Genomic DNA, 13146 nt, shown 5'->3' with positions numbered 1-13146 from the left:
TATAAGTTCATAAGAAGAGAAGTGGACCAGGATAGTCAGGCCCTAAACTATTCGGGGCTTTTGAAGCAACACCCTAACTTGTGTCCAGGGCAGATCTGTCCCTTTCCCCAGTTAGCAGCTTTCTGCACAGACTGAAGGTTCTAGGTACTTTTCAAAGGTAGTCCGTGTAAAACATGTTGCAGCAGTCAAGAGAGGATGGAAATCAGATGCAAATGATCTGATTGGCTCAGGAGCAGACGCACGTCATGCATCAGGCATAATTGTATGAAAACACCCCTTGTCACAGCTGCCATATGCAGAAACAGCTACAGCTGAGGATCAAGGAGTAGCCCAGACTGCAAAGCTGCTCTTTTGGAAGAATTGTAACCCCATTCAAAGCAGGATGAACCTAAATCCCCAAAGTCAGCCTCCTGCTTATCAACAGCACTCCCATCTTTTTTGGATTTAATTTCGGTTTCTTCTCTCCCATCCAGCCCATTAGAGAATTTAAGCAGGGTGTAAAGGTACCAATTGCTTCCTTGGAGTTTGCTGTCAATGAATAATAGAGCTGGACATCATCAGCATATTGATGATACTCTACTCCAAACTGTTGGATGACCTTTTTTAGTGGTTTTATATAGATTTTGAACAACATGGTGGGCATGATGGAGTCCTGTGGAACAGCATAGATCAGCACCATCAGTGTTGAATATTGATCTTGACCCCACCTCTCCAATGATGTCACTATGTTTGCACCTTATCCCCTCCCAGCCCTTAGAGGGCAAAAAAATAAATTGCAGCATAAAGCCAGAAAAGATAACCCACCCTGCATTACAACAAAGGCAGAATATTTTATGCTGTCACCTTGATAGGGTGGCAAATTCCAGGTACAGAAGCTTCAGGTGAGATTAAGCTGGACCAAAGGTGATAAGATTACTTTAATTTTAGTATAATTTATACTCAAGCTGTATATGGAGCATGTGACCATCCTTAGTGGATCGTTAACCAACTGTTGCAGGAACTGAAGCCTCAGTGATAAATCACTGCTAATATGTTCCATTTGTTAAATAGGACTTACTTTTCCAAACAGTTCTTCATTATATCACAAAAACTAGTTGATGATTCTTTTTCATTTCATACATTTGCTGTTTTGGTATCTTGTCCAAATGCCTCATATTGCATCAATATGCTTCTTACTGAGTTTACAAAACAAACACTACAAAAAAGATTTGCATCCCCTAGGATGAATGTAAAAATGTGTGCATCATAGAAAGTTTTGGCTAGTGCATCTAAATTTTTATTTCTACCCTGGGTAGAAATAAAAAAAAGATGTCAATGTTCTAAGATGCTGGATGAGGAAGTAAATTTTGATGGCCATATTTGTTTTTGAGAATGATTTTTTCTTCAAGTTGTCTAGATTAAGCGGTTAGTTTTTCATTTGCTTTTCATTTCTTTCCTCTAAGGTAAGTGGCACTTCCATTTATAATTTCCACAGCTTGAGCCTGCATTTTTTTTTCTAAGAACACTAGAGAGGGGCTTTCTTGGAATAGCAAAACTAAGAAAATGTTGCCTCCACTAATTTTTCTAAATCATGAAGCTTCCTACTTAAATTATTGTTGTTCATTGTTTAATATTTTAGATTTACAGTACAGTAATTGTATAAATCCATAGAACTGAATAAAGTAGCTTTTTTCATTAAAAGCTTTTAATTATGTTGCAATTTAATCCTGCATCATTCTAGTAATGTTGTGTACATTTATGTCACTACAGATATTTATTTTAATCATGGGTATACTGCTGTTCAAATGTACAATCTTCCACAGTGATTTTCAGGGAATTTAAACCATCCAGCTTCAGTAATAATTAATACAGCACAATTGAAGAATATTACAAAAGAAGAGCATTTTGTAATCATCAGTGAAATTAATTATCTAGCAACCAGCTATATTATATGTTTATAATTAATGGATGTAATCCCTTATGGATGATGGAGGAGCTGCAGAAATGGGTAGGCAGTCAACAAATTGGTCAGAAGGCCAGATTTCCTCAGCCTTTTGTCTCAACTAAATGGCACAATTTCCTATGATAAATGAATAGACACTCCAGATGTGCTTCTGTTTATTTCAGGATAATGTTTTCACATTTAATATCCCTTTTTGGAAGAGTTGGGATGTTCAAGTAAACAACTCTCAAGAGAAAGTGGGTGATTCCACTAGCCTTGAAGGAAGTGTGGTATGCTCCCTCCTGAAGAGGCATCTCTGGACCTAATCATCCTGGATAGTTTTTGTCCAGTTTCAGACCTTCCCTTTTAGGGAAGGTTGTTGAGAAAATGGTCTGGTTTTAGTTACAGAGGATGTGTCATGTTCACCGTTGCAATGTCTGATTTACATCACAACGGCTCGCATGCCATGGTGCAGACGCGCACTCAGGTGGGAGGGAGCTGCTAGGAGACCTTGTACCAGGCTGTATGTCTGTTTTCTTACCGAAGGAATGTGTTTGGGTTATCGTTGGTGTCCAAGGTCTTTTACCCGTTGATTAGCTGAACTCGTTAGGGTTGCTAGAACAAGCAGGTTTCAAGTCTGGACATAGTACTGAGATAGCATTGATTCCAATTGTTGATGACCTATGGTGGAGCTGGGATTTTGCTGGTGCAACTATCCTAGATTTCTCAGAGGCTTTCAGTACCATCAATCATGGTATTCTTCTGGACCAGCTGCAAGGAATGGGGTTATGGTGTTGTGCTGGTTGTCCTTTCTCCACATCTGGTTCCAGCTGGTGTGCAGGGAAGGAAGTCAAGCCCAAAGCCACTGATTTAGAGGTGCCTTAGGGGTTGACACTCTCACCCTTTCTGTTTAACATCTACATGAGGCTACTGGGAGAAGTCATCCATAAATTAGGGGTCAAGTATCAGTATGCTGATCATACTTACAGTAGCTGGCTAAACCAGGCGATAGTGTCAAGGTCTTGTCTAGTGCCTGGAGGCTGTTAAGAATTTGGATGGGGAGAAATAGACCCAGACAAACCATAGCAAGACCAAGTGGCTGTGGTGCTTGGTTATCCTGGTTCTTGGGACCTTCCATTCATTAGTCCTGAATGGCACTTGACTGGTATATAATCTGGGGGTCTTCCTGGACTTTCAGCTCCTGCTTGACGAACTGATGGCAGCTGTGGCCAGGAAAGCCTTTGCATGTGTTCAGATTGTGAGCTATTTGCACCCATTCCTGGATTGAGAGGCCCTAGTCACCTCAGTAGACAGGTCCAGGAGACAAAATGGCATTTAACTCATATTTAAATTTAGTTTAATTTTATTTGATTTGTCCCAATGAATTCACTATGCTGCCAATAAGTTCTCAATAGATTAATGATTTTCTCTTTCTATCACTTTAAAAGATTTAATAATTTTCCTCTAGCCCTGGAGGGTCCATCCAATTGTTTGTGGGGGGGAGGTTAGGGGGCATACACATGGCCCAGGATCTGCAGGTTGTATCCTGTTACTTAAAGTATGAAGAAATCTGAATCTCCTTGATTTAATACAGATACTGAGTATTAAATAAGAGGATGATGGCCAGGCAGAAGTTTTTTCAAGGGGTCTGTCCTGAAGCAGTTGCTTCTTAGCGCATGCTTTGGCAATATCTGACACCTGTCATTTATACTTGTTAAACCCTGAATATATAATTTGAATATGAATGGTATTCAATCTCCTTATTGCGTAAACACATTAACTGATGTAATGGATTCCCATTCTTGGCAATAGGAGGCAAACTGACTCCAGTCTTGCATAAGCCTGGAATGAAATGAATGAATGCTATTTCAGACCTATTGTTTGAGCAAAGGCAGCTATTTCAGACTATATTCTTTTTTATTCAGTTTTTCCCACTTCAAATTTCACCTAAGTTGAAAGGGATAACTACATTTTCAGAGAAGCTCAACAATCACATCTTTTATAGAGCCACCTACTAGAAATGAACATTTAGATTGATACTTGGAGGTGAAAGGTGAAAGGTCCCCTGTGCAAGCACCAAGTCATGTCTGACCCTTTGGAGGGATGCTGCTTTCGCAACGTTTTCTTGGCAGACTATAGTGGGGTGGTTCATTGTCAGTTAGAGATTGAATTTTTTTTGCAATACAGGTAGGAGAATAAATATGAATTAGTTTACCTCAAATTGGAAGCACAGTTTAAACATCTGTTGGGAGCCTACCCTCTCTGACTCACTATCTTTTCATTAAAAATACTAACAAGGCACTATCCTTCAATTACTTAGATGAAAACAGTCTTCTGTTTGTCCATTTGTTTAATAGTTTTCATGTTTATCTTGAAAAATGTAATACATTTAACAAGTAGGGGTGATTTTTTTTAAAGGCCTCTTATAGACCATTGATGAAGCAAGTGGTGGAAGAAATATATAATCCTGATCGACCTGACCCTGCTGATATTGAACACATGTCTTCTGGGCTTACAGATCTCCTGAAAACAGGATTCAGCATGTTTATGAAGGTAAAGCAACCATATGTATGATCACAATGACATTTTACTAAAATGTGCAGCATTTTATTAAGAAGCAGATAAAACTATTTACCCAGCTCTATTTATTTCCTAGCTGAAATTTGTATTTTTGGGGTGACATTGCAAGAAGATCAGTGATAAAGTATATAACATTATCAGATGATGATCAGTGATGGGAGTGGAGGGACTCACTCCCTAATGGCCCAACTTCTACATCCTGCGTCTGGGAGTTGTTGTTTTTCGTTCCTTTAACTAATAGAATTACAGTCGTCTATTGGGTATGTTGAGAATTTTAAGAGACATATTACAGGTAGTACTCACTTAGCAACCACAATTGGGACCAGAATTTCAGTTGCTAAATGAAGTGGTCATTAAGCAAATCCAACCCACTTTTACGAGCTTTTTTGCAGGGGTCGTTAAGTGAATCACTGCAGGCATTAAGTAAACCATATGGTCGTTAAGCAAATCACACAGTTCCCCTTGGTTTTGCTTTCCAGAAGCTAGCCAGGAAGGTTGAAAATGGTGACCGTGTGACCATGGGACACTGTGATAGTCATAAGTGCAAACTGGTTGCCAAGTGCCCAAATCATGATCATGTGACCATGGGGATGCTATGATGGTCATAAGTGTGAAGACCAGTTGTAAGTCAGTTTTTTCAGCACTGTCATAAGTCTGAACCGTCACTAAATGAATGGGTGTTAAGCGAGGACTACCACTATTGGAATTAAATGTCCACTCCAATATGCTCTGTTTTCCTCATATCTACCTCAGCTCCTAGAAGAAAGATGAGATACAAATCTAACAAAGAAATAAATAATAATGATTTTATACATTCACATTTCCATATTGTAATTAACATAATTTCACTGTTTTGTAAAAATGAGTCCTCATTTTTTTCTGGATTGAAAAATAAAGCAAATCTGCCATTTTCCTGCATCATAAATATCAAACCTCTTAGAGTTCATCAGATTCCATCTGTAAAGTGGCACTTAGGCTGCTTCCTGCAGCTTACAGGTGGCGGTAGGTTTTCTCCTTGTCATTAAGTGAGAGAAAGCACTTCACTTCCCAAGTACTATTTCTCTCCATGAATTGAAAGACAAGAATATTGGGGGGGGGGGAAACCCTCAAGGAGATGTCCAGGTACCTCTGCATGTTTTGTGATCTAGATTATTTTATTGAAAGATTAGTGAATATATGTTATTTGCAAAATGGTACCATAAATTTCTTTTGCACTAGAAAAAAATGTTAATTCCTTTTGCTACGCTGATGTCCACATGTATTTCCCAAATATAAATGTATAGTTTTTCGTTGTCACATTTGCTACCCTTCAAGTTGAATGTTGATGTGGAAAGTTATACTAGGTTGTCAAAATGTGAAAAGCATTCCTTGTTCTTTTTTCAAATCTTGCACGGTGGAGACAGAGAAGCATAGTGTTGAAAGATTCTTCTGTCTTCTTCCTTCTCCCCTGCTTCCTTCCTCCCAAAAAACAGGACAAAATTTGTGCGCATGCATTTCATCTATGTCACAGAAAATACCCCAGCACCACAGGACAACTGTGACCTGCTGGAGTGAAAGAAACTGCAGTGTATTTTAAGCAGTGCATATTTTAAGCAATGGTCATATATATGAAAAGGATTTAAGCTTTTAAGAACAGGCATAGAAGATAATGAATTATACAGTGAATTGTAAGTAATAATGACTGTGTTCAAAAGATTTCTCAAAATAGCTTCCTGAGGAGAGAAAAACAAAATCAAGCATAACTGTTTCTAAATTAGAAAAGAAAAAGTTATTTACCTCTTAGCCAATTGTGAATCGCTTACTTTTCACTGCCTACACTAGTTATCTTCTCCATACACTAGTTATCTTCAAGAGGTATGCCTTTTGGGACCAGAAGAAGAGCATTAGGATATGCTGCCCTTTCAGGTTATGCACCCTTTGAAAATTATTCACAAGTGCTTCCAAGCACAGCTTTGCTGATTGTCAAAGTAGCCTATTTCCTTGATGCTTCTGCACAAGCCAGAAAAAAAAAGTGCTGTGGATATTTTAAGAATCACATTCACTTTAACAAACTGATTCCTTAAAACAGTGCCATCTATTTTCAGGCTTGATTAGAAGCTTGAAAAAAGTTGGGCTACTTTCATGAAGACAGAGCCAGTTTGGTGTAGTTGTTAAGGAAGCAGGCTAGAAACTGGGAGACTGGAGACCGTGAGTTCTAGTCCTGCCTTAAGCATAAAACCAGCTGGGTGACCTTGGGCCAGTCACTCTCTCTCAGCCCTAGGAAGGAGGCAATGGCAAACCACTTCCAAAAAACCTTGCCAAGAAAACTGGAGGGCAGTTTGTCCAGGCAGTCGCCAGGAGTCAAAAACTGACTCGAAGCCGCCTCCCCCCAAAAAAACTTTCATGAAGAGCAGAGATGGGTTATAAGCAGAAACATCTATGGGGTGGGGGGAGTGTCAAAGAAGTCAAGAGGACAGCCATGACTATGCAATTGAAGCCCCACTCCTTATTACATGGTACACATTTCAAAGTGGTAGGGCTTCAGTCACATAGCCATGACCACCATCTTGGGGTTTTGGAACTCTCCTTACCACCATCATGGACAGCTCTAGTTGTGCAAGATCAGGAGCACTTTTTCTGAATTATTTGACAAAGTATGGATAGTCTTACACTCCAAACTCTCAGTTGACCTTTAGATCCTCACACAAAAAAACAGAAGTTCATGGAAGGTGGTGGTAGACTTGACTCATAAGAAATCTTTTAGTACAATATTTCTCTGTTCCGGATATGGAATGCAGAAGAAATTCCAACTTAACTAATTTGCACTTCCTGAGCTGACTTGCACTTACACTGTATTTTTAATTCTTAAATGTTCCAGTTGTGTTCCCCAGTGAAAATAAAGTAGCCTACAAAAATGCATATGTTAGTGGGAAGCATGCAGAAAATCTCATTATATTATTTTATTTATTCAATTTATTATGTATTTACTTCATTTGTTTTATTTATAAGATCAATATCCTGTCTTCTTATTACTCCAGAAAACTAATGCCAAGAACCGTTGAAGCAAAATAAATTTAAGGCTGGAAAAAATGAGAAATGGAGCAAAATCACCATTCATAGATTTGTCTCTCTCTCTGTCTCAAGATCCTGTAATTGTATCCAGCTGTTTTTCATTACAACTGTAGTCAAAGTTTCTCCTGAGGCCAGATCCAGGCTGTGTTTGTCTCCCTCTTTTTGAATCCAAATAATGAGAATCCACTCTATGGTATTCACAAGGCAAGGTAGAGTGGGGGGGGGGGAAACATGCTGCAGAAATCCTTCTCATCAGTCTGGATTTCATTCCAAGAACACATACCTACACCCAAAGCCATTGTTTCTAAATATGACTTTTTTTCTTAGTGAACTTGAATTTAAAATTAAGGGTGGGCAGTGCCTAGGATGTAAAATATTCTTATTTTCTAGCTACATTGCATTTCACAAAGCAATGACTATCGTCTGTAGACTAAATATTCTTTAATGCGGCCTCAAAAATAAGGGGCAAAATTATTGGCCTACAGAAAAAGTATTAATAGTAGATGGATGGGGAGATCAACCTAATTTCCAGCATTTCTGTTATTGCATGCGGAAGAGACACTTCCTTCCAGCTACAAAAAAGATGCCTCTTCTGGCAGGTTGTGGGGTTTTTTTAAAGATTTTTTTATCCTGCCTTTATTATTTTTATAAATAACTCAAGGCAGGGAACATACCTAATACTCCTTTCTCTTCCTATTTTCCCCACAAGGGTTTCAAATACAGTTCTCTTATTATTCAGTGATGAAGATATTCTTATTTTAAGTTCTATCCTGACAAGGATATACTGTAGGCACTGAATTTTCTAGAATACTTTGCATTTTGTAATGAAGCAGTGATTTTCCTTTGGTGGCAGTTTACAATAGGCTGAAGATTCTTGGACGGACTTAATGCCAGGGATGGGCAATTTGGAGGCAGTAGAGATGACATTCGCTCTTTTGAATCATGTGGGCCATATTCCATGAATTGTGTGGGACCTGGGTGAAAAGTAGATGGGCATGGTAGATGGCCATATCAATCTATAGATGATAAATTTGACATTCCTAAAATAGACTGGTAGGTGATATTTAGTTACTTACTAGTTAGTTAGTTAGTTAATTTGTGTATCCATCCATCCAATATATAAATTGGTTAACTGCAAACCAACTCAAGGCAACATATAAAAATTTAACAACACATCATAAAACCAAACCAAGAGAGACCAATCATAATAACAATACCTCACATGGAGGAATTAAAGGATCACATATCTAATACAGAGTCACAAGTTACCCTGCCCCAGGACAGCTGGAAAAGCAGGGATTTATATCTTTCCTGAAAGACAGCATGGTCAGAGATCCAGAGGAGTGCTATTCCAAAAGGTAGAGCTGGTGACTGAGCAGGCACATTTCCAAGGTCCTATAAGATAGCGTAGTTTTGTTGATGGGATGTAGAGCAAGCCAATCCTACCAGATCGTATATATTATTTACATACAGGTGCTTTCAAGCCATTCTTGACTCCTGGATAAATCCATGCAGTTTTCTTGGCAACATTTTGGAAAGTGGTTTGCCCTTGCCTTCTTCCCAGGCCTGAGAGAGAATAACTGGCCCAAAGTCACCCAACTGACTTCGTGCCTAAGGCAGGATAAGAACTCACAGTCTCCCAGTTTCTGGCCTGGTGCCTTAACCACTACGCTAAACTGGCTCTCACCAGATCTTATAGGATGGCAGAACCAACTAGAGAGAGATATTCCTCTAGTTATCCAGGCTTTATAGGCAAATCCACAAAGGGCTTTATAGATGAAAACAAGCAACTTGAATTGCACCACCTGGTAGCCCATGCAGCCCACAAAGTAGAAGTGTCACATGAGCAAACTGAAGTGTGCCCATATCTCCTTGGACCACAGCATTCTGGACCAACTGTGGCTTCTGGATGGTCTTTAAAGGCAACCCATGTAAGACACATTGTAATCATACAGACAGGGGTGACCATGGCATCAATAGCAATTAGAAGAGTTCTCCCAAGTTAGGAAGGGACATATTTGAAGCACAAGATAGAACCATGCATAGATGATATCAAAGATGATATCAAATGATTGGTAGTGCCACCAAAATTCACTAATAATTTCAGAGGGACTTTAGAGGCCAAATAAAACATTTCAAGGAGCACATGTTGACCATGAAGTTGGGGTATTGAAATCAGGAGAGCATCAGGTTGGAAAAGACTGGTTTGTGAGATTTAAAAAATTGCATATATTCTATCCTGGGACTTTCCCATTCCTGTTAAGCTTGCTTGTGCTCCCTTGCTCCCTTACAAAGATTATGTGTTGTTTGTTTTTCCCTTACATGCCCCTTATGTATTGCCCCATACACACACACACACTTTTGCTGTGGAGTCCTTGGTGCTCTCTGAGCCTTGTTGTTTTCTTGCAGGCGTTTCATTGCCAAACTAGGCAACAGCTTCAGTGCAAAGAGGGAGTGGGCCTTGCTCTCAGTTTATATACCATGGCTTGCCCTGCTTGTGTTGGTGGGGGTGTTGTTCTCTCCTTGGGAGTTCTTTGGGCTGTTGTTTGCTGCTTGGTTGATTGCCTGGGTTAATAGTTCCTTGCTTAGGGTGTATTGTGCTGTTTGATGGTTCATCTGGTATTAATCCTAGTGTTGATTTTTGCATATCTGGGTGTTGATTGCTGGCAAGGGAGTGTACTTGTCAGATCCCCCCGATCAAAGGATTCACAGAACCCCTTATCAGAGAATCTGCCATCATTTGCTTGTCAATGATGTAGACTCTGTGTCACCAGATGGGAGGGGGTGTGAGGTTGGAGTGTGAAAAGGATTATTATGGCTATGGCAGACAACAAGGACAATGGGTTGAGATACACCAGGAACACCACCTGGATGGGAGTGTGTGTGTGTGGGGGGGGGTAACATGCTTTCATGGGAAAGGGAACAAACTAAGGGAATGTAGTTTTAAATCTAGGCTTGAGTGGGAACTCTCCATTCGCAGCTTTACTTCTGTACCGTTCATTTTGCTTCATTAAACAGTTAAAGGAATCCCAGCCTCTTGACTGTGATTGTGTGAATGCTCGAATGACCAGGTGCTGACATTAAGCTGCGAATCTCGTTTTGTTTGAAAACTCTTCCTGAGAAAGTAACTCAGTTGAGAGTTAACGGATCATGCCTAAACATGGAAAATCCCAAGCCAAGCAGCCATCTCCTCTACCGTCATCGGAGAGGACAGTGCTGTACGCCAAGGTGGAAGAGGAAAAAGTTGAGTCAGAGGAGAGCTCCGGGAGCGGGGACAGCGAGTGTGAGATGGAACCCCAGCTCAACACTACGGAGTTGGAAAGTGCTCTTCTCTCCCTCAATTTCGAGAGAGCCTCAGACATCAAGCGTGATCATAGAAGAGCCACCGCAGTCCGGTGCCAGGGAAGAGGGAGGAAGAGCTCCTCCACCTGTAGAGGCACAAGTAAGAGTGCAGAGCCTGGGATCTCATGGGACTATCTCAGACCACAATGGGACTCCACAAGAAATGTGAGGTTTGGAGGCGAGGATATCTGCCATGGAAGTGGTGTTGCAACAAGTGTCAAAAACCCTTGAAACCATGACATACCCCTTAGCAGAGATCTTGACCCAGCTCTCCAGAGTGGCATCGCCGGACTCGCGGGGAAGACAACGCACCCTAACACCGACCCGGGACTTCAAATCCCCAGTGAGGCTCCAGAGGAGTGGAGGCCACCAGGAGAGACAAGGCGAGTGGGGGACAGCTGCACTCAGCGAGGTGATGCCAGCAGTGACCCCGAAAGAGATACAAGTTAAATTCAGTGGCAATCCATGACAGCTGGCGTTCTTCTTGACCAACATGTCCATTTACCTGAAAGAATATGGGTCCTGCTTTCCCACTGAGTACAAGAAAGTGAGCCAGGTGGGTGCCAGGCTTCAGGGAACTGCAGCGGAATGGTTTGTGCAACTGCAAGATGCCATGGCCCCGGAGCTGAACAACCTGCGAGACTTCATGAGAGCCTTGAGAGAGCAGTTCGAAGACCCACTCAACAAGATGAAAGCGAAGGCAGGCATCCAGCAACTTAGGCAAGGGGGGAGGACCATGGCGGAGTATGCCATGGAGTTCAGAGCCCTTGCCGGGAAAGTTGTGGACTGGTCGGAGATCACCAAAATTGACTATTTCAAGGGGGATTTGCAGCCAGAGATCCTGAGGTGGGCACTATGCCGCAGAGGCCCCCCTACCTTAAAAGAATGGATTTGCCTAGCATGGGAGGTCAAGAACACTCAATACCAATTCTGTAGGCAAATCCGAGTGCAAGCAACAGGGAAGAATACCAGAGCCCTGGGGCAGTTTCCCTTTGCCCAGCGGAAGCTATTCCATGACAAAGAAGACTTAAAGAACTACACCTGGAAGAGAGGCAGCTGTTTCAAGTGCGGTAAGGACACCCACCAAGCAGCAGAATGTCCCCACAGAGAGCCCGATGCACCTAAAGGAGGAACCAAGCTGACTAAGACCCCACCAACCAGGCGCAAGGCGACCGCTGCATCAGCGCTGGCATGCCAAGACCCAGATGTGAAGCCCCTAATGAAGTCAAGCAAAGACTCTGACCAGGAGGAGCAAAAACCGGCGGAAAACGACTTTCACCTGTTCTAAATTGAGCCCGCGAGCAGGTAGAGACTTCTGGGCGTAACATGCCTTCATCGGAAGAAGAAGACAAAGAAGACCCTTTGGTGAGTGATGATTGCCCCACCTTGTTGGTCAAAGTAGAGATAAAAAACTTAAGAACCGGACACAAAGCCAATTTGACAGCGATGTTAGACTTGGGGTGTACAAAATGCTTAATACACCCTGCTTTAATTGACATGCTGAACCTCAAAACTAAGAGACTTAAGCAACCAATTGTTTTTACCTGGATGGTTCTATTGCCCACGGGGTCCTGTTGAATTCTGAACCGAGACTGTAGCCATGAGGTTGGGGGGGCATAAAGAAACCCTGCAATTCATTGTTGCCCCTATTGCCAACTATTCCATCATCCTGGGACTCCCTTGGCTAAAGAGTAGGAAACCACAAATAGACTGGGAATCTGGTGCCTTTTTGTTTAAAGAAGGCACCAGCAACCTTTTCTCTGTGCCATGAAATGGACAGAATGTAGCGGGCATTCTCCTCAACCAAATTCCAACAGGGACACCTGATGCCCCCTTAGACGTTCCATCCGATTACTCCGATTTCCTTGATCTGTTTGACAAAAAAGAATGTGACCAACTGCCTCCTCACAGGAAAACCGATTGTGCCGTTGAAATTGACCCGAAAGCTAAGCTACCCAAACCAAAGATGTATGCAATGACAGAAACGGAGAAAAAGGTTCCCAGGGAATTTATAGACAAAAACTTGGAGAGAGGTTTCGTTGAGCCTGCTAACTCTCCCTTAGCCACCCCACTACTTTTCTGGGCAAAGAAAGATGGCTCTCTTAGACTTTGCACCGATTACTGTGGAATAAATGCAATCTCAATAAGCAATCAGTACCCTCTCCCCTTAGTGAAAGACATGCTAGCACATCTATCAAAGGGAAGGGTGTTCACCAAACTTGATCTCAGAGAAGCCTACTTTAGAATCCAAA

At 41.5% G+C, this 13146-nt stretch overlaps 1 protein-coding gene across 1 annotated transcript in view; it reads left to right on the top strand.

Annotated features, from left to right (window-relative positions):
• The window catches only part of SCFD2 (sec1 family domain containing 2), a 185533-nt gene that overhangs the window by 147308 nt on the left and 25079 nt on the right, over positions 1-13146 (top strand). The window contains exon 7 of the mRNA XM_063310572.1: positions 4340-4474. Coding sequence (XP_063166642.1) covers positions 4340-4474 — 135 coding nt within the window. The remainder of the gene's footprint in view (positions 1-4339; positions 4475-13146) is intronic.

This window comes from Candoia aspera, chromosome 8 (assembly GCF_035149785.1).
Source record: "Candoia aspera isolate rCanAsp1 chromosome 8, rCanAsp1.hap2, whole genome shotgun sequence".
NCBI classification, from domain to species: Eukaryota; Metazoa; Chordata; class Lepidosauria; order Squamata; family Boidae; genus Candoia; species Candoia aspera.
This window is presented reverse-complemented; position numbering and strand designations above follow the sequence as displayed.